This window comes from Oncorhynchus tshawytscha, linkage group LG01 (assembly GCF_018296145.1).
Source record: "Oncorhynchus tshawytscha isolate Ot180627B linkage group LG01, Otsh_v2.0, whole genome shotgun sequence".
NCBI classification, from domain to species: Eukaryota; Metazoa; Chordata; class Actinopteri; order Salmoniformes; family Salmonidae; genus Oncorhynchus; species Oncorhynchus tshawytscha.
Window position 1 is genome coordinate 1,297,235 of NC_056429.1, and position 22,500 is coordinate 1,319,734.

Below are 22,500 nucleotides of genomic sequence, written 5' to 3' on the forward strand. Positions count from 1 at the left end.
TCTCTGTTACTATACTGTCTCTCAGCTGTTTCTATACTGTCTCTCTGTTACTATACTGTCTCTCAGCTGTTACTATACTGTCTCTCAGATGTTACTATACTGTCTCTCTGTTACTATACTGTCTCTCTGTTACTATACTGTCTCTCTGTTACTATACTGTCCCTCAGCTGTTACTATACTGTCTCTCAGCTGTTACTATACTGTCTCTCTGTTACTGTCTCTCAGCTGTTCTACTGTCTCTAGTCTGTTACTATACTGTCTCTCTGTTACTATACTGTCTCTCAGCTGTTACTATACTGTCTCTCAGCTGTTACTATACTGTCTCTCAGCTGTTACTTACTCTCTCAGCTGTTACTGTCTATACTCAGCTGTTACTATACTGTCTCTCTCTGTTACTATACTGTCTCTCAGCTGTTACTATACTGTCTCTCTGTTACTATACTGTCTCTCTCTCTGTTACTATACTGTCTCTCAGCTGTTACTATACTGTCTCTCTCTTTACTATACTGTCTCTCTGTTACTATACTGTCTCTCAGCTGTTACTATACTGTCTCTCTCTGTTACTATACTGTCTCTCAGCTGTTTCTATACTCTCTCAGCTGTTACTATATTGTCTCTCAGCTGTTACTACACTGTCTCTCTGTTACTATACTGTCTCTCAGCTGTTACTATACTGTCTCTCAGCTGTTACTATACTGTCTCTCTGTTACTATACTGTCTCTCAGCTGTTACTATACTGTCTCTCAGATGTTACTATACTGTCTCTCTGTTTCTATACTGTCTCTCTGTTACTATACTGTCTCTCAGCTATTACTATACTGTCTCTCTGTTACTATACTGTCTCTCAGCTGTTACTATACTGTCTCTCAGATGTTACTATACTGTCTCTCAGCTGTTTCTATACTGTCTCTCTGTTACTATACTGTCTCTCAGCTGTCACTATACTGTCTCTCTGTTACTATACTGTCTCTCTGTTACTATACTGTCTCTCTGATACTATACTGTCTCTCAGCTGTTACTATACTGTCTCTCAGCTGTTACTATACTGTCTCTCTGTTACTATACTGTCTCTCAGCTGTTACTATACTGTCTCTCAGCTGTTACTATACTGTCTCTCTGTTACTATACTGTCTCTCTGTTACTATACTGTCTCTCAGCTGTTACTATACTGTCTCTCAGCTGTTACTATACTGTCTCTCTGTTACTATACTGTCTCTCAGCTGTTACTATACTGTCTCTCAGCTGTTACTATACTGTCTCTCTGTTACTATACTGTCTCTCAGCTGTTACTATACTGTCTCTCAGCTGTTACTATACTGTCTCTCAGCTGTTACTATACTGTCTCTCTGTTACTATACTGTCTCTCAGCTGTTACTATACTGTCTCTCAGCTGTTACTATACTGTCTCTCTGTTACTATACTGTCTCTCAGCTCTTACTATACTGTCTCTCTGTTACTATACTGTCTCTCTGTTTCTATACTGTCTCTCAGCTGTCACTATACTGTCTCTCTGTTTCTATACTGTCTCTCTGTTTCTATACTGTCTCTCTGTTACTATACTGTCTCTCAGCTGTTACTATACTGTCTCTCAGCTGTTACTATACTGTCTCTCTGTTACTATACTGTCTCTCAGATGTTACTATACTGTCTCTCTGTTACTATACTGTCTCAGCTGTTACTATACTGTCTCTCAGCTGTTACTATACTGTCTCTCTGTTACTATACTGTCTCTCTGTTACTATACTGTCTCTCTGTTACTATACTGTCCCTCAGCTGTTACTATACTGTCTCTCTGTTACTATACTGTCTCTCTGTTACTATACTGTCTCTCTGTTTCTATACTGTCTCTCAGCTATTTCTATACTGTCTCTCAGATGTTACTATATTGTCTTTCAGCTGTTACTATACTGTCTCTCTGTTACTATACTGTCTCTCAGCTATTACTATACTGTCTCTCAGATGTTACTATATTGTCTTTCAGCTGTTACTATACTGTCTCTCTGTTACTATACTGTCTCTCTGTTACTATACTGTCTCTCTGTTACTATACTGTCTCTCTGTTACTATACTGTCTCTCAGCTGTTACTATACTGTCTCTCAGCTGTTACTATACTGTCTCTCTGCTGTGTCTCTCTGTTACTATACTGTCTCTCAGCTGTTACTATACTGTCTCTCTGTTACTATACTGTCTCCCAGCTGTTACTATACTGTCTCTCTGTTACTATACTGTCTCTCTGTTACTATACTGTCTCTCTGTTACTATACTGTCTCTCTGTTACTATACTGTCTCTCTGTTACTATACTGTCTCTCTGTTACTATACTGTCTCTCAGCTGTTACTATACTGTCTCTCAGCTGTTACTATACTGTCTCTCAGCTGTTACTATACTGTCTCTCAGCTGTTACTATACTGTCTCTCTGTTACTATACTGTCTCTCAGCTGTTACTATACTGTCTCTCTGTTACTATACTGTCTCTCTGTTACTATACTGTCTCTCAGCTGTTACTATACTGTCTCTCAGCTGTTACTATACTGTCTCTCAGCTGTTACTATACTGTCTCTCTGTTACTATACTGTCTCTCAGCTGTTACTATACTGTCTCTCAGCTGTTACTATACTGTCTCTCTGTTACTATACTGTCTCTCTGTTACTATACTGTCTCTCTGTTACTATACTGTCTCTCTGTTACTATACTGTCTCTCAGCTGTTACTATACTGTCTCTCAGCTGTTACTATACTGTCTCTCTGTTACTATACTGTCTCTCAGCTGTTACTATACTGTCTCTCTGTTACTATACTGTCTCTCAGCTCTTACTATACTGTCTCTCTGTTACTATACTGTCTCTCTGTTTCTATACTGTCTCTCAGCTGTTACTATACTGTCTCTCTGTTTCTATACTGTCTCTCTGTTACTATACTGTCTCTCAGCTGTTACTATACTGTCTCTCTGTTACTATACTGTCTCTCAGCTGTTACTATACTGTCTCTCAGCTGTTACTATACTGTCTCTCTGTTTCTATACTGTCTCCCTGTTACTATACTGTCTCTCAGCTCTTACTATACTGTCTCTCAGCTGTTACTGTACTGTCTCTCTGTTTCTATACTGTCTCCCTGTTACTATACTGTCTCTCTGTTTCTATACTGTCTCCCTGTTACTATACTGTCTCTCAGCTGTTACTATACTGTCTCTCAGCTGTTACTATACTGTCTCTCTGTTACTATACTGTCTCTCAGCTGTTACTATACTGTCTCTCAGCTGTTACTATACTGTCTCTCTGTTACTATACTGTCTCTCAGATGTTACTATACTGTCTCTCAGCTGTTACTATACTGTCTCTCTGTTACTATACTGTCTCTCAGCTGTTTCTATACTGTCTCTCTGTTACTATACTGTCTCTCAGCTGTTACTATACTGTCTCTCAGCTGTTACTATACTGTCTCTCTGTTACTATACTGTCTCTCAGCTGTTACTATACTGTCTCTCTGTTACTATACTGTCTCTCAGCTGTTACTATACTGTCTCTCAGCTGTTACTATACTGTCTCTCAGCTGTTACTATACTGTCTCTCAGCTGTTACTATACTGTCTCTCAGCTGTTACTATACTGTCTCTCAGCTGTTACTATACTGTCTCTCTGTTACTATACTGTCTCTCAGCTGTTACTATACTGTCTCTCAGCTGTTACTATACTGTCTCTCAGCTGTTACTATACTGTCTCTCTGTTACTATACTGTCTCTCAGCTGTTACTATACTGTCTCTCTGTTACTATACTGTCTCTCAGCTGTTACTATACTGTCTCTCAGCTGTTACTATACTGTCTCTCAGCTGTTACTATACTGTCTCTCTGTTACTATACTGTCTCTCAGCTGTTACTATACTGTCTCTCAGCTGTTACTATACTGTCTCTCTGTTACTATACTGTCTCTCTGTTACTATACTGTCTCTCAGCTGTTCCTATACTGTCTCTCTGTTACTATACTGTCTCTCTGTTACTATACTGTCTCTCTGTTTCTATAATGTCTCTCTGTTACTATACTGTCTCTCTGTTACTATACTGTCTCTCAGCTGTTACTATACTGTCTCTCAGCTGTTACTATACTGTCTCTCTGTTACTATACTGTCTCTCAGCTGTTACTATACTGTCTCTCTGCTGTTACTATACTGTCTCTCTGTTACTATACTGTCTCTCAGCTGTTTCTATACTGTCTCTCTGTTACTATACTGTCTCTCAGCTGTTACTATACTGTCTCTCAGCTGTTACTATACTGTCTCTCAGCTGTTACTATACTGTCTCTCTGTTACTATACTGTCTCTCAGCTGTCACTATATTGTCTCTCTGTAACTATACTGTCTCTCTGTTACTATACTGTCTCTCAGCTGTTACTATACTGTCTCTCTGTTACTATACTGTCTCTCTGTTTCTATACTGTCTCTCAGCTGTTACTATACTGTCTCTCAGCTGTTACTATACGGTCTCTCTGTTACTATACTGTCTCTCAGATGTTACTATACTGTCTCTCAGATGTTACTATACTGTCTCTCAGCTGTTACTATACTGTCTCTCTGTTACTATACTGTCTCTCAGCTGTTTCTATACTGTCTCTCTGTTACTATACTGTCTCTAAGCTCTTACTATACTGTCTCTCAGCTGTTACTATACTGTCTCTCTGTTACTATACTGTCTCTCAGATGTTACTATACTGTCTCTCAGATGTTACTATACTGTCTCTCTGTTACTATACTGTCTCTCAGCTGTTTCTATACTGTCTCTCTGTTACTATACTGTCTCTAAGCTCTTACTATACTGTCTCTCAGCTGTTACTATACTGTCTCTCTGTTACTATACTGTCTCTCAGCTGTTTCTATACTGTCTCTCTGTTACTATACTGTCTCTAAGCTCTTACTATACTGTCTCTCAGCTATTTCTATACTGTCCCTCAGCTGTTACTATACTGTCTCTCTGTTACTATACTGTCTCTCAGCTGTTACTATACTGTCTCTCAGCTGTTACTATACTGTCTCTCTGTTACTATACTGTCTCTCAGCTGTTACTGTACTGTCTCTCAGCTGTTACTGTACTGTCTCTCAGCTGTTACTATATTGTCTCTCAGCTGTGTCTATACTGTCTCTCTGTTACTATACTGTCTCTCTGTTACTATACTGTCTCTCAGCTGTTACTATACTGTCTCTCTGTTACTATACTGTCTCTCTGTTACTATACTGTCTCTCAGCTGTTACTGTACTGTCTCTCAGCTGTTACAATACTGTCTCTCAGCTGTTCCTATACTGTCTCTCTGTTACTATATTGTCTCTCAGCTGTGTCTATACTGTCTCTCTGTTACTATACTGTCTCTCTGTTACTATACTGTCTCTCTGTTACTATACTGTCTCTCTGTTTCTATAATGTCTCTCTGTTACTATACTGTCTCCCAGCTGTGTCTATACTGTCTCTCTGTTACTATACTGTCTCCCAGCTGTTACTATACTGTCTCTCTGTTACTATACTGTCTCTCTGTTTCTATAATGTCTCTCTGTTACTATACTGTCTCTCTGTTTCTATACTGTCTCTCAGCTGTTACTATACTGTCTCTCTGTTACTATACTGTCGCTCAGCTATTTCTATACTGTCCCTCAGCTGTTACTATACTGTCTCTCAGCTGTTACTATACTGTCTCTCAGCTGTTACTATACTGTGTCTCTGTTACTATACTGTCTCTCTGTTTCTATACTGTCTCTCTGTTACTATACAGTCTCTCAGCTGTTTCTATACTGTCTCTCTGTTACTATACTGTCTCTCAGCTGTTACTATACTGTCTCTCAGCTGTTACTATACTGTCTCTCTGTTACTATACTGTCTCTCTGCTACTATACTGTCTCTCTGTTACTATACTGTCTCTCAGCTGTGACTATACTGTCTCTCTGTTACTGTACTGTCCCTCAGCTGTTACTATACTGTCTCTCAGCTGTTTGAGCTTGTGTGTACAGTATAACAGTGGGGTGCTGGTTGCTTAGTAAATTCTTCCGTAATTTCAATACAAAGCGTATAAAGCTTTAGCTAAGTCGAAAAGAAAAGACACATGTTGAAAAAAACAATCATATTATGTAACAACAACTATTGCATGAATGATCCAACTGTTCTGAGTATTGTGTTAACATATTGGTTTTTACACCTCTGACTTGAGCTTGGCTTTTCTTTCGAACAGATGCCCCTCTTTTCAAATGACTCCCAGCTAGTAAATCAAACAGTGAATCAGACAGACTATAATATCTGGTTTGGAGTATGACTCACTATCCACAATGCTTCACAGACCCACAGGGCTGTCTAGAACCGGCCATGTCGGACACAAGGATTCAGAAAGACGTCATATTGGCAGAATAAAGCTCCAAAAGTAGATTTACAAAATCCATTAAAGTTCTCAGTTGCCCTCTTGGTCAAGTCCTCTTTTGTGAAAGAGGGATTTTTTACCTCAAGGGGATAAAAAGTAAATATATTTTAAAAAAACACAACAAAAGAATATAGTTGCGAGCAGTAATTACCAGGGAACACAGGATGACACAGTGATAAAGGTACAGCACGGACATATTTTAATGCAGATCTTTTTGTTATTCTCAAAGCCATTAAAGGTGGAGTATAAGTTTGTCCATAAATGTTCCAATATGTCTATTATATGTAAATAGTTCATGACTGGTAGAGACCGAAATGTAGTTATTTTGTAAGATACAACCTATTAGATGAAATCGTATAGATTTTTTTCCATCATGTCGCGCTAGCTGTTCAACCCAAACACATTCACAAATCATGGGAATTTGTTGCGCTATGCTGACTTTGATTCCCTCCTAGGTATATGTTACAAGGTAATTCCTCCCAGGCCTGTTCCCTCTGTGGCTAAAGCCAGTTTGACAAATGTGCTAAAAACAACAACATTTATTCTATGAAATGAAATGAAATACATGTTAATACTGCACTCCAACCCCACAAATGTCTTTGCTGGATTCATGATAGTGCTGTTAGAACTTTAAAACCTGATATAGTTTTGTTGGAATTTGCAGCTGTTGTTTGTGAGTAATTAATCTGCCAACTTTTGTTGACTTACCGAGCCTTTAAAAACTGATGTAAGGGGTCTAAATGCAGTGGTCAGTAGAAAAACTAACGATGAGTTTGACATATTAAAAAAAAGGAAACGAAATAGTCGCCAGTTATTGTTGCCCGTGGTGTAATCATGTCTAACCAGTGGGCTCCAGAGTCTAGCTCAATTTCAGTCAGTCGCTATCCTTCTGAATTCATTGGGCAATGGATAAACTAACCATTAGCTTAACATATTTGGCTGAAAACTAATTTGTAACAAGCTGTTGTTGCCCATGGTGAAATTATCAAACTCACTGGCTCCTGAACCCTCATGAGCTCCCGAGTCTAGAAGCAGCCGAGCTAATGCGTTAGCTAGCTAGCGTCGCAAATTAGAATTCCGCTAGGTGAGCTGTTTTACAAAAGAACTACTGAGATGACTCACACACTGCAGTTAGCTAGCAAGCCCTGCTAGGTAACAGTGTTATTGTCACAGGAATGTTTTAATTAACTGTCATTGAAGTTGGTGGTTACTACTGGTTTCAGAACCGAGGCGAGAAAAACTGCCCGCCATGTTTTGTGTTTTGGTAAGGGCTCAGAGTAATGTCACGCACCCAAGAAGCCTCAACCAATCACCCAATGGTTATTATTGACTTGAGGTCATTTCCATCTTAAAGGACCCATGAGCAGCAACATAAAGGACCCATGAGCAGCAATTTGTCTTAAAGGACCCATGAGCAGCAACATAAAGGACCCATGAGCAGCAACATAAAGGACCCATGAGCAACAACATAAAGGACCCATGAGCAGCAACATAAAGGACCCATGAGCAGCAACTTGTCTTAAAGGACCCATGAGCAGCAACATAAAGGACCCATGAGCAACAACATTAAGGACCCATGAGCAACAACATAAAGGACCCATGAGCAACAACATAAAGGACCCATGAGCAACAACATAAAGGACCCATGAGCAACAACATAAAGGACCCATGAGCAACAACATAAAGGACCCATGAGCAGCAACATAAAGGACCCATGAGCAACAACATAAAGGACCCATGAGCAACAACATAAAGGACCCATGAGCAACAACATAAAGGACCCATGAGCAACAACATAAAGGACCCATGAGCAACAACATAAAGGACCCATGAGCAACAACATAAAGGACCCATGAGCAACAACATAAAGGACCCATGAGCAACAACATAAAGGACCCATGAGCAGCAACATAAAGGACCCATGAGCAACAACATAAAGGACCCATGAGCAGCAACATAAAGGACCCATGAGCAACAACATAAAGGACCCATGAGCAACAACATAAAGGACCCATGAGCAACAACATAAAGGACCCATGAGCAACAACATAAAGGACCCATGAGCAACAACATAAAGGACCCATGAGCAACATAAAGGACCCATGAGCAACAACATAAAGGACCCATGAGCAACAACATAAAGGACCCATGAGCAGCAACATAAAGGACCCATGAGCAACAACATAAAGGACCCATGAGCAGCAACATAAAGGACCCATGAGCAACAACATAAAGGACCCATGAGCAACAACATAAAGGACCCATGAGCAGCAACATAAAGGACCCATGAGCAACAACATAAAGGACCCATGAGCAACATCATAAAGGACCCATGAGCAGCAACTTGTCTTAAAGGACCCATGAGAATACTGTTACCAAAAATCCACATATATTTAAGATATTTTCACATTTCTCTCCATCATGATCGAGGAAAATAAAAGTTCACAGAAACACCAAGTAAATGTTGACGTATCGACGAGCTACATTTTTTGCTGATCTCAATTTTGTTGATGAATTACCGAGTGATTAAAACTCCAAATTCTGTATCAAAATCGGTATTGAATTCACCAAAAATTGGTTACGGAATTTCTACAATTGAATTGGCTACAGTGGGAAATCACAGTACTGACAAACAACAGCTGAAGTCACCTGCTACGGTCTATAGCATAAATTCAGCTGATAACAGTTTTCGATCCACAGTGCCTTCAGACAGTATTCACACTCCTTGACCTTTTCAAAATGTTATTGTGTTACAGTCTGAATCTAAAATGGATTCAATTAGAATTTTTGTTGGTCACTGGCCTAGTAAAGTAGAGGCCTGGTGAAACACACTTAAGGCAAGCCTAAATAAGTTCAGGAGTAAAGATTTGCTTAACAAGTCACAAAATAAGTTGCATGAACTCACTCTGTGTGCAATAATACTGTTTAACATGATTAATGAATGACTAACTCATCTCTGTACCCTACACATACAGATAATTGTAAGGTCCCTATGTCTCTCAGTGAATTTCAAGCACAGATTCAACCACAAAGACCAGGGAAGTTTAAAAAGCAAAGATTGAAGTTAATAATTACACTTTGGATGGTGCATCAATGCCCCCAGTCACCACAAAGATACAGACATCCTTCCTAACTCAGTTGCCAAAGAGGAAGGAAACCGCTCAGGGATTTTCACCATGAGGCCAATGGTGACTTTAAAACAGTTAAAGAGAAACTCACCACTAAACTGTCTACAAGACAAGTGCTCCTCCAACTTTTCACACCCAGTCAGTTATTTGACATGGGGGAAAGGGTCTGTTAGTCTCTCTACTAGCCAATTTACTCTATTGTTGGCAGTGACTGTCTACTCAACAACACAACTGTAGGTGCTCATACATACAGATGAAGTAGGACGTTTACATACACCTTAGCCAAATACATTTCAACTCAGTTTTTCACCATTCCTGACATTTAATCATAGTAAACATTCCCTGTCTTAGGTAAGTTAGGATCACCACTTTATTTTAAGAATGTGAAATGTCAGAAAAATGGTAGAGAGAATTATTTATTTCAGCTTTTACTTCTTTCATCACATTCCCAGTGGGTCAGAAGTTTACATATACTCAATTAGTATTTGGTAGCATTGCCTTTAAATTGTTTAACTTGGGTCAAACGTTTCGGGTAGCCTTCCACAAGATTCCCACAATAAGTTAGGTAAATTTTGTCCCATTCCTCCTGACAGAGCAGGTGTAACTGAGTCAGGTTTGTAGGCCTCATTGCTCGCACACACTTTTACAGTTCTGTCCACAAATGTTCTATAGGATTGAGGTCAGGGCTTTGTGATAGCTGCTCCAATACCTTGACTTTGCAGTCCTTAAGATATTTTATAACAACTTTGGAAGTATGTCATTGTCCATTTGGAAGACCCATTTGCGTCCAAGCTTTAACTTCCTGACTGATGTCTTGAGATGTTGCTTCAATATATCCACATAATTTTCCAGCCTCATGATGCCATCTATTTTCTGAAGTGCACCAGTCCCTCCTGCAGCAAAGCACCCCCACAACATGATGCTGCCACCCCCTTGCTTCACAGATGGTGTTTTTCGGCTTGCAAGCCTCCCCCTTTTTCCTCCAAACATAATGATGGTCATTATGGCCAAACAGTTCTATTTTTGTTTCATTAGATCAGAGGACATTTCTCCAAAAGTACGATCTTTGTCCCCATGTGCAGTTGCAAACCGTAGTCTGGGTTTTTTATGGCGGTTTTGGAGCAGTGGCTTCTTCCTTGCTGAGCGACTTTCAGGTTATGTCAAAATAGGACTCATTTTACTGTGGATATAGATACTTTTGTACCCGTTTCCTCCAGCATCTTCACAAGGTCCTTTTCTGTTGTTCTGGGATTGATTTGCACTTTTCGCACCAAAGTACGTTCATCTCTAGGAGACAAAACGTGTCTCCTTCCTGAGCGGTATGACAGCTGCGTGGTCCCATGATGTTTATACTTGCGTACTATTGTTTGTACAGATGAACATGGTACATTCAGGTGTTTGGAAATTGCTCCCAAGGATGAACCAGACTTGTGGAGGTCTACAAAAAAAATTTCTGAGGTCTTGGCTGATTTCTTTTGATTTTCCCATGATGTCAAGCAAAGAGGCACTGAGTTTGGAGGTAGGACTTGAAATACATCCACAGGTACACCAAAATTAAAATGATGTCTAAAATGATGTCAATTAACCTATCAGAATCTTCTAAAGCCATGCCATAATTTTCTGGAATTTTCCAAGCTGTTTAAAGGCACAGTCAACTTAGTGTATGTAAACTTCTGACCCACTGGAATTGTGATACAGTGAAATATAAGTAAAATAATCTGTCTGTAAACAACTGTTGGAAAAATGACTTGTGTCATTCACAAAGTAGATGTCCTAACCAACTTGCCAAAACTATAGTTTGTTAACAAGAAATGTGTGGACTGGTTGAAAAAAGTAGTTTTAATGACTCCAACCTAAGTGTATGTAAACTTCCGACTTCAACTGTAACAATAAACAACTTGACTGTCTACAAGTCAAGCCCCCCTCAAACTTGTCACATCTTTCCTAACAACCCATCTCAATGCTCCATTAATGACTGTGAGTGCAATAAAACATCAGTCAACCAAACCCTTTTTTGTTGACAGATTCACTTGGTTTATTGTTTGTTTACACATCCTGATAATTAGTCTTCATGTTTTACACATCCCGATAATCAGTCTTCATGTCTTTCCAGGAGACTTGCAGTACCAACAAATCTGCTGCAAGTAGTTGTAGCAGTGGGTGGTGAAGAAAGTGTACTAGCCCACAACCTACCACTTCAGGGAGAGGCTTGTCTACCTGGCGTTGTAGTTGCCGAAAAGGCCAGACGCTTGTCTACAAGAAGCCAGAGTCCCAAACCCAACATCCCTGCCAAAAACTCCACAGCGCCAAAGCCTACTAAACCAGCTGCCATTACCCAACACAAGGTTCACCAGCTGAAGAACATTCTGGAATCTGCCTGGAACGTTCAAACAATACAACATTCATATTCAATTAGACTGATGTTGTAGTATAATATAGAATATCTAGTGAGCTCTAACTGCATTGTGGTATAGATATCGCTAGCTGTTGTACATATATATATATATATATAATGGTGTTTGATGGGATTGGGGGCACTAGCAAGCCCCGTTATGGCCAAAATGATCACCAAATCGTACTGTACTGAACAACAGCGCCTTGTGTAAAAAGAGAGGTTATGTTGCTAGCTAGCTACCGACAGAAAAACAACTTACTCGTTTGTCATTTGCCCTCATGTTCCAGGTGGTCTATGCTGCCGCCCCAGTTGGTCTGCAGTGACCCTCTCCTGAACTGTCTGTGATCAAATCTGCTGCAGCACAGACTTTCTTCTTCAGTCGACGTGGCTGGACAGCACACGTAGGTAGACAACCGTATGTACTCGCTGCTTGCGTGGCTGGACAGCACACGTAGGTAGACAACCGTATGTACTCGCTGCTTGCGTGGCTGGACAGCACATGTAGGTAGACAACCGTATGTACTCGCTGCTTGCGTGGCTGGACAGCACACGTAGACAACCGTATGTACTCGCTGCTTGCGTGGCTGGACAGCACACGTAGACAACCGTATGTACTCGCTGCTTGCGTGGCTGGACAGCACACGTAGACAACCGTATGTACTCGCTGCTTGCGTGGCTGGACACAGCACACGTAGACAACCGTATGTACTCGCTGCTTGCGTGGCTGGACACAGCACACGTAGACAACCGTATGTACTCGCTGCTTGCGTGGCTGGACACAGCACACGTAGACAACCGTATGTACTCGCTGCTTGCGTGATCGTGCAATCAGCGAAACACACCGGACACAATAGTTGCTACAAAACATGACTCCAATCATTTTCAGATCAGACAGCAGGATCAATCAACCAATGACATCATTGGTTGAACTCTCCTGGTGTGAAAATGTGAAAATACCGCTATAGTTCATAATTATATCTGAAACACCTTTCATCACTTAGAATGATGTCTGAAACACCTTTCATCACTTAGAATGATATCTGAAACACCTTTCATCACTTAGAATGATGTCTGAAACACCTTTCATCACTAAGTATTATGTCTGAAACACCTTTCATCAGTAGTATTATGTCTGAAGCACCTTTCATCACTCAGAATGATGTCTGAAACACCTTTCATCAGTAGTATTATGTCTCAAACACCTTTCATCAGTAGTATTATGTCTGAAACACCTTTCATCAGTTAGTATTATGTCTGAAACACCTTTCATCAGTAGTATTATGTCTGAAACACCTTTCATCATTTAGAATGATGTCTGAAACACGTTTCATCACTAATTATTACATCTGAAGCACCTTTCATCAGTAGTATTATGTCTGAAGCACCTTTCATCAGTAGTATTATGTCTGAAACACCTTTCATCAGTAGTATTATGTCTGAAACACCTTTCATCAGTAGTATTATGTCTGAAACACCTTTCATCAGTAGTATTATGTCTGAAACACCTTTCATCAGTAGTATTATGTCTGAAACACCTTTCATCATTTAGAATGATGTCTAAAACACGTTTCATCACTAATTATTACGTCTGAAGCACCTTTCATCAGTAGTATTATGTCTGAAACACCTTTCATCAGTAGTATTATGTCAGGGGACATGACGTCTGACAGGATGTGATGTCTGACAGGATGTGATGTATGACAGGATGTCTGACAGGATGTGATGTCTGACAGGATATGACATCTGACAGGATGTGATGTCTGGCATGATGTGATGTCTGACAGGATGTGATGTCTGACAGGATATGATGTCTGACAGAATGTCTAACAGGATGTCTGACAGGAAAAACACCCCAAATAGAGTGTAGCGGTGAAGTTTCCCTTTAAAGAGAAAATAATGATCTAAGAATGACAATAGGTTTCGCTGTGAACTCCTAATAATTGTGGAACAAAACACTACTCCGATCTATCATTTCACAATTTTCTACATCTTCCTGCTCCTTACGTTTGTTGGCTTGGTCTGTGGTGAAGGGAAGAGGGTTTGGTGCTATGACCAGACCAAACAGTTTGCAGAACAGCACTCCAAACACTGCTACAGCTAAGCCCTTGTGTTGCGTGTGGTCCAGGAAGTTCACTGGGCTGGGGATCAAACAGGAAAATATTTAGAACCAGGATGTTAGAACCAAGCTGCTTCAGGTTTGATATATGATGTCATGGCAGGGTGATGCAACAGTGTGGACAGCGGGGTTGGGGGGGGAAATATCATTTAAATAAAATAAAAAAGTCCTGTTCCGTTTGTAAATTCACTTTCCCACAGAAAGGAGGATTAGGATGCCATTTAAAGGTATTTGTTGAAGTCTAAGATTATAATATGGGGTAAGAGAAGGGGATCTCACCTGAGTAAACTTCTTTTCTGCCCATCCGCCAGCTTCATCCTCCTGGCAAGGAATGCTAGGATCAACATGACCACCAGCTGCACCACAGAACGGGAGACAGACCAATTAGTCCAGGAGACATTTCAGTTATCCCAGTCTGGTCCGTGTTCCCGACCCATATGACCCTTGACACTTGTGCAGCTGTGGACCCCCTGCCCTCTCCCCTGGGTCAGACCAAAGACTAGGGGGGGGGGGGACCCCACAACAAAAGGGTTTCTCCCAGTCTATGATCTCACTGGGTCACCATTAGTCAGGACTTCACAGCTCACTGAGCAGTATTGACCTAGAGTGACTTCGCAGTTCACTTAATCCAGTGTCCTGAAAAGTTCATTTGCACATATTTAATGATACATTAGCATAGTTTAATACAATATTTGTAATAGAAACAAACGGGTAAAAGTTGATTGTGATATGCTAAACGGAATAAAAAAATAACTTTTATGGTGCTTTGCCTTAAATTCCTTTTGGAGTAAAAACACATGACATTGAGTACAAAGAGTGGTATCAAACTGACTGGTATCATCTCCGCAGTAAAAAATAAACTTCTAATCTGTAGTTTAGTTGTGAATTGGAGGGTTATCAGCTATGGTACCGTCGATATATAAGACTACAGGTCTACTGAATAAATACATCAGGTTACATAAGGTCCTGACAGACCAAACCAATGGTGTTGAAATCAGACTGTAATCTTATCTACAGGAAAGACCATGGTATATTGGCTTCAACACCTGCATTGTTTGCTGTTTGGGGTTTTATAGACTGGGTTTCTTTACAGCACTTTGAGATATCAGCTGATGTAAGAAGGGCTTTATAAATACATTTGATTTGATTTATATATTGACCTAGAAAACCTTATCGTGTAAGAGTTGTTGCTGATGGCTTTATACAGTATCAGACAGTCATTTTACACCTGGGATTACAGAGTGGGAATGTGGCTGAAGCGGTGGTGTAAACGTGAAGAGGATAGAGAGTGAGAAGCGTGTGAAGTGGTAATGACATAATAGTGTCATAATGGGCTTTTCAAACTACTGTGCTGAGACAACCTGTGTTGATTCAAACTGTGTTGAGTCAAACTGTGCTGAGTCAAACTGTGTTGATTCAAACTGTGCTGAGTCAAGTTGTGTTGAGTCAAACTGTGTTGATTCAAACTGTGCTGAGACAACCTGTGTTGATTCAAACTGTGTTGAGTCAAACTGTGCTGAGTCAAACTGTGTTGATTCAAACTGTGCTGAGTCAAGTTGTGTTGAGTCAAACTGTGTTGATTCAAACTGTGCTGAGACAACCTGTGTTGATTCAAACTGTGCTGAGACAACCTGTGTTGATTCAAACTGTGTTGAGTCAAACTGTGCTGAGTCAAACTGTGTTGATTCAAACTGTGCTGAGTCAAGCTGTGTTGAGTCAAACTGTGTTGATTCAAACTGTGCTGAGTCAAACTGTGTTGAGTCAAACTGTGCTGAGTCAAACTGTGTTGATTCAAACTGTGCTGAGTCAAGTTGTGTTGAGTCAAACTGTGTTGAGTCAAACTGTGTTGAGCCAAACTGTGCTGAGTCAAACTGTGTTGAGACAAACTGTGCTGAGACAAACTGTGTTGAGTCAAACTGTGCTGAGCCAAACTGTGTTGAGTCAAACTGTTGAGGTGGACAGAGCCAGAACAGTCTGGTTGGGATGGACAGAGTCAGAACAGTCTGGTTGAGGTGGGCAGAGCCAGAACTGTCTGGTTGAGATGGACAGAGCCAGAACAGTCTGGTTGAGGTGAACAGAGCCAGAACAGTCTGGTTGAGGTGAGCAGAGCCAGAACAGTCTGGTTGAGGTGAGCAGAGCCAGAACAGTCTGGTTGAGGTGAACAGAGCCAGAACTGTCTGGTTGAGGTGAACAGAACCAGAACAGTCTGGTTGAGGTGAACAGAGCCAGAACAGTCTGGTTGAGGTGAGCAGAGCCAGAACAGTCTGGTTGAGGTGAACAGAGCCAGAACAGTCTGGTTGAGGTGAGCAGAGCCAGAACAGTCTGGTTTAGGTGGACTTAGCCAGAACAGTCTGGTTGAGATGGACAGAGCCAGAACAGTGTGGTTGAGGCCAGAACAGTCTGGTTCAGGTGGACAGAGCCAGAACAGTCTGGTTGAGGTGAGCAGAGCCAGAACAGTCTGGTTCAGGTGGACAGAGCCAGAACAGTCTGGTTGAGGTGAGCAGAGCCAGAACAGTCTGGTTGAGGTGAGCAGAGCCAGAACAGTCTGGTTGAGGTGAGCAGAGCCAGAACAGTCTGGTTGAGGTGAGCAGAGCCAGAACAGTCTGGTTCAGGTGGACAGAGCCAGAACAGTCTGGTTGAGGTGAGCAGAGCCAGAACAGTCTGGTTGAGGTGAGCAGAGCCAGAACAGTCTGGTTGAGGTGAGCAGAGCCAGAACAGTTTGGTTCAGGTGGACAGAGCCAGAACAGTCTGGTTGAGGTGAGCAGAGCCAGAACAGTCTGGTTGAGGTGAGCAGAGCCAGAACAGTCTGGTTTAGGTGGACTGAGCCAGAACAGTCTGGTTGAGATGGACAGAGCCAGAACAGTCTGGTTGAGGCCAGAACAGTCTGGTTCAGGTGGACAGAGCCAGAACAGTCTGGTTGAGGTGAGCAGAGCCAGAACAGTCTGGTTGAGATGGACAGAGCCAGAACAGTCTGGTTCAGGTGGACAAGAGCAACAGTGTACATGATTTTGGCCCTGATTTAGCTGTCCCTGACATGTTTTTGAGATCGAAGACAAAATCTCGGGATGCACGGTCGTCACGATGCTCGTCAGAGACACAATCTGAGGGCTACCGATCCCGTCATTGAGCAGTCCCAGAAGTCCCCATATTTCTGCCTTTAACCAAAGCCAAAGTGTCAAATTGTTACAGCTCGGAAGTTCACTAGCAATGTTATTATAAATCTAAACGTTGGCTAGATATTTCAACTCTGTATGGCAAGTGTGAATTTCTGACAGAAACCTAGGCTGCTTTGAGCCACAGCTCATTGTAGCTACAATCTAATCCCGGTACCCTCCCAATCTAATCCCGGTACCCTCCCAATCTAATCCCGGTACCCTCCCAATCTAATCCCGGTACCCTCCCAATCTAATCCCGGTACCCTCCCAATCTAATCCCGGTACCCTCCCAATCTAATCCCGGTACCCTCCCAATCTAATCCCGGTACCCTCCCAATCTAATCCCGGTACCCTCCCAATCTAATCCCGGTACCCTCCCAATCTAATCCGCCATTGTTTGTGTGAGACATTATGGTATGGAGGATCGTCACATCCTAAACTCAGCAAAAAAAAAGAAACGCCCCTGTCTTTCAAAGATAATTCGTAATAATCCATTGTAAAGGGTTTAAACACTGTTTCCCATGCTTGTTCAATGAACCATAAACAATTAATGAACATGCACCTGTGGAACGCTTGTTAAGACACTAAGAGCTTACAGACGGTAGGCAATTAAGGTCACAGTTATGAAAACTTAGGACACTAAAGAGGCCTTTCTACTGACTCTGAAAAACACCAAAAGAAAGATGCCCAGGGTCTCTGCTCATCTGCGTGAATGTGCCTTAGGCATGCTGCAAGGAGGCATGAGAACTGCAGATGTGGCAAGGGCAATAAATTGCAATGTCCGTACTGTGAGACGCCTAAGACAGAGCTACAGGGAGACAGGACGGACAGCTGATCGTCCTCGCAGTGGCAGACCACATGTAACAACACCTGCACAGGATCGGTACATCCAAACATCACACCTGCGGGACAGGTACAGGATGGCAACAACAACTGCCCGAGTTACACCAGGAACGCACAATCCCTCCATCAGTGCTCAGACTGTCCGCAATAGGCTGAGAGAGCCTGGACTGAGGGCTTGTAGGCCTGTTGTAAGGCAGGTCCTCACCTGACATCACCGGCAACAACGTCGCCTATGGGCACAAACCCACCGTCGCTGGACTAGACAGGACTGGCAAAAAGTGCTCATCACTGACGAGTTGCGGTTTTGTCTCACCAGGGGTCGATGGTCGGATTCGCGTTTATCGTCGAAGGAATGAGCGTTACACCGAGTCCTGTACTCTGGAACGGGATCGATTTGGAGGTGGAGGGTCCGTCATGGTCTGGGGCGGTGTGAAACAGCATCATCGGACTGAGCTTGTTGTCATTGCAGGCAATCTCAATGCTGTGCGTTACAGGGAAGACATCCTCCTCCCTCATGTGGTACCCTTCCTGCAGGCTCTTCCTGACATGACCCTCCAGCATGATAATGCCACCAGCCATACTGCTCGTTCTGTGCGTGATTTCCTGCAAGGCAGAAATGTCAGTGTTCTGCCATGGCCAGCGAAGAGCCCGGATCTCAATCGCATTGACCTGTTGGGACCTGTTGGATTGGCGGGTGAGGGCTAGGGTCATTCCCTCCAGAAATGTCTGGGAACTTGCAGGTGCCTTGGTGGAAGAGTGGGGTAACATCTCACAGCAAGAACTGGCAAATCTGGTGCAGTTGATGAGGAGGAGATGCACTGCAGTACTTAATGCAGCTGGTGGCCACACCAGATACTGACTGTTACTTTTGATTTTGACCCCCCCTTTGTTCAGGGACACATTATTCCATTTCTGATAGTCACATGTCTGTGGAACTTGTTCAATTTATGTCTCAGTTGTTGAATCTTGTTATATTCATACAAATATTTACACATTTTAAGTTTGATGAAAATTAACACAGTTTATTGTGCTGAGTTTAGTAGTGTGGGACCCCCGTCTGTGTCAGATCAGTTAATCTACGTACCACTACGTTGGCAAGACATAAAACTACAGGAAATGTAGTTGTTTAATGTGAGAAGCTCAGCAATGTTAAGATTTTGAAAGTTGTTTACTGTACGCCCAGCATAGCAGATACAACCAGATATGTTACACAGACCATTACTGTATTACATCATGGACTTACAGACAAGAGAGAATTATGGGTACTGTGGTACATCATGGACATACAAACAACAGAGAATGATGGGTAGTGTAGTACATCATGGACTTACAGAAATGGCAGAGATGCAGATGTGGTAGAGTCTATCATCAGCTGTAGGGTCACATGGTGGGATTACTCTGCAAAGTAACATTCACAAACACAGACACGCTGCATTATGGGTACTGTAGTTGTATTACAGCTGTATATAATGTAATGCTTCATGATAATGTTATAATTGTTCATAGGAATGCTATAATGCTTCATGGTAATGCAATAATGATTCATAGTAATGCTATAATGCTTCATTTAAATGCTATAATGCTTAATGGTAATTCTACAGTGCTTCATGGTGATGCTATAACGCAACATGGCAGTGCTATAATGCTTCATAGTAATGCTACAATGCTTCATAGTAGTACTATAATGCTTCATGGCAATGCTATAATGCTTCATGGTAATAATATGATGCTTCATGGTAATGCTACATTGCCTCATAGTAAATCTACAATGCTTCAAAGTAATACTATAATGCTTAACAGTAATGCTATAACGCTTAACAGTAATGCTATAATGCTTAATAGTAATAATATAATGCTTCATGGTAACGCTATAATGTTTCATAGTAATGCTATATTGCTTCATAATAATGCTAAAATGCTTAATGGTAATGCTATACTATTCCATAGTAATACTATAGTGCTTCATAGAAATGGTATAATGCTTCATAGTAATGCTATAATGCTTCATAGTAATGCTTCATGTTGAGGCTACAACGATTCACAGTACTGCTGTAATGCTTCATAGAATGGGTACTGTAGCAATAATCCTAATGCTTGGGATAGTTCTTCATAAAAAACTTTGGTATTTCTGGGTCTCATAGTAATGCAGCAGTTATAGTAAAGCTACTGTAGCAGTAATGCTTGGACTAATGCCAGCAGTAATGGTGGGATAGATAGGTTTTACTGGGCCTCGTAGTAAGCTAATGCTAGTAGAAATGCTAGCAGGGAATGCCAGGGATATATCGTGCATGATACGTAGGCCTAGAGGCTCATATTCATTAGGACACAGCATAGCAAAATCTTTTGCAACTGAAACTAAAATGAGCAATTCTTATTGGACAAGTTCAACTAGTCCCTCCCAGTCTGTTTTCTTCCGTTTGTTCCTAATGAATGAGACACAGGCCTGCCAGAGCAGGGAGGTTTGGGTGACAGACGGAGGTGCTGCAATGTCTGAGTAAAACATTCATATCTGTTGCAGAATATTTTTTGCTACACTGTGCCCTAATCAATACAACCCAGGACAAAGAGCCTGCAGGTTGTTAGAGCAGGGACGTGTGATTGACAGCTGACTGACACGGACGATGCCGTATGTTAGTGTTACTAAACCAAGTGACTGTTACTAAACTAAACTATCAGCAGGTAACCTAGTGGTTAGACCTTTGGGCCAGTAACTGAAAGGTTGCTGGATCGAATCCCCGAGCTGACAAGGTAAAAATCTGTCGTTCTGCCCCTGAACAAGGCAGTTAACCCACTGTTCCCTGGGCGCCGAAGACGTGGATATCGATTAAGGCAGCCTCCCGCACCTCTTTGATTCAGAGGGGTTGGGTTAAATGCGTGAAGACACATTTCATTCGAAGGCATTCAGTTTTACAACTGACTAGGTATCCCCCTTTCCCTTTCCAACTGACTAGGTATCCCCCTTTCCCTTTCCAACTGACTAGGTATCCCCCTTTCCCTTTCCAACTGACTAGGTATCCCCCTTTCCCTTTCCAACTGACTAGGTATCCCCCTTTCCCTCTCCAACTGACTAGGTATCCCCCTTTCCCTTTCCAACTGACTAGGTATCCCCCTTTCCCTTTCCAACTGACTAGGTATCCCCCTTTCCCTTTCCCCAGTGTCTGAGTCTTACTAAACCTAGAGGTGTTACACAATCATTACTAAACCCTGGAGCAAAGGACCTGTTTTGGATGTGTTTATGCTGCCAGAATACATCCCCTGGTCTCAGTAAAACACAGCATTATCATGGGCAACAGCAGTAGAATTCAAATTACAACACAGCCATTTGACCAGTCCGACTTTAAGCCTAAGGAGTAAAGGTAAACAAGTATTTGCCATCCATCATAAACATTGTTCAAATATAATATAAGGGGTGAAAGTAAAGAAAAGCACACAACATAGCTATAATCAGACTGAAAAGACAGACCGTTTAGGCTCAGAGTAACACTGAAAAGACAGACCGTTTAGGCTCAGAGTAACACTGAAAAGACAGACCGTTTAGGCTCAGAGTAACACTGAAAAGACAGAACGTTTAGGCTCAGAGTAACACTGAAAAGACAGACCGTTTAGGCTCAGAGTAACACTGAAAAGACAGACCGTTTAGGCTCAGAGTAACACTGAAAAGACAGACCGTTTAGGCTCAGAGTAACACTGAAAAGACAGACCGTTTAGGCTCAGAGTAACACTGAAAAGACAGACCGTTTTGGCTCAGAGTAACACTGAAAAGACAGACCGTTTAGGCTCAGAGTAACACTGAAAAGACAGACCGTTTAGGCTCAGAGTAACACTGAAAAGACAGACCGTTTAAGCTCAGAGTAACACTGAAAAGACAGACCGTTTAGGCTCAGAGTAACACTGAAAAGACAGAACGTTTAGGCTCAGAGTAACACTGAAAAGATAGAACGTTAATAACACTGATCACCTCCAGGCTTCAGCCACGTCTACTGTCTGGCACTATTAGTTAATAACACCGATCACCTCCAGGCTTCAGCCAGGTCTACTGTCTGGCGATATTAGTTAATAACACTGATCACCTCCAAGCTTCGGCCAGGTCTACTGTCTGGCGCTATTAGTTAATAACACTGATCACCTCCAGGCTTCAGCCAGGTCTACTGTCTGGCACTATTAGTTAATAACACTGATCACCTCCAAGCTTCAGCCAGGTCTACTGTCTGGCGCTATTAGTTAATAACACTGATCACCTCCAGGCTTCAGCCAGGTCTACTGTCTGGCGCTATTAGTTAATAACACTGATCACCTCCAGGCTTCAGCCAGGTCTACTGTCTGGCGCTATTAGTTAATAACACTGATCACCTCCAGGCTTCAGCCAGGTCTACTGTCTGGCGATATTAGTTAATAACACTGATCACCTCCAGGCTTCAGCCAGGTCTACTGTCTGGCGATATTAGTTAATAACACTGATCACCTCCAAGCTTCAGC

At 41.9% G+C, this 22,500-nt stretch overlaps 1 protein-coding gene across 2 annotated transcripts in view; it reads right to left on the bottom strand.

The window, feature by feature from the left end:
- stra6 (signaling receptor and transporter of retinol STRA6) overlaps positions 1-22,500 on the bottom strand; it is a 106,196-nt gene that overhangs the window by 67,265 nt on the left and 16,431 nt on the right. For both annotated transcript variants that reach the window (XM_042328897.1, XM_042328669.1), the window contains 3 exons: positions 19,356-19,422; positions 14,306-14,382; positions 13,915-14,048 (listed from right to left, as the gene is read on the bottom strand). In XM_042328897.1, coding sequence (XP_042184831.1) covers positions 13,915-14,048; positions 14,306-14,382; positions 19,356-19,422 — 278 coding nt within the window. The remainder of the gene's footprint in view (positions 1-13,914; positions 14,049-14,305; positions 14,383-19,355; positions 19,423-22,500) is intronic.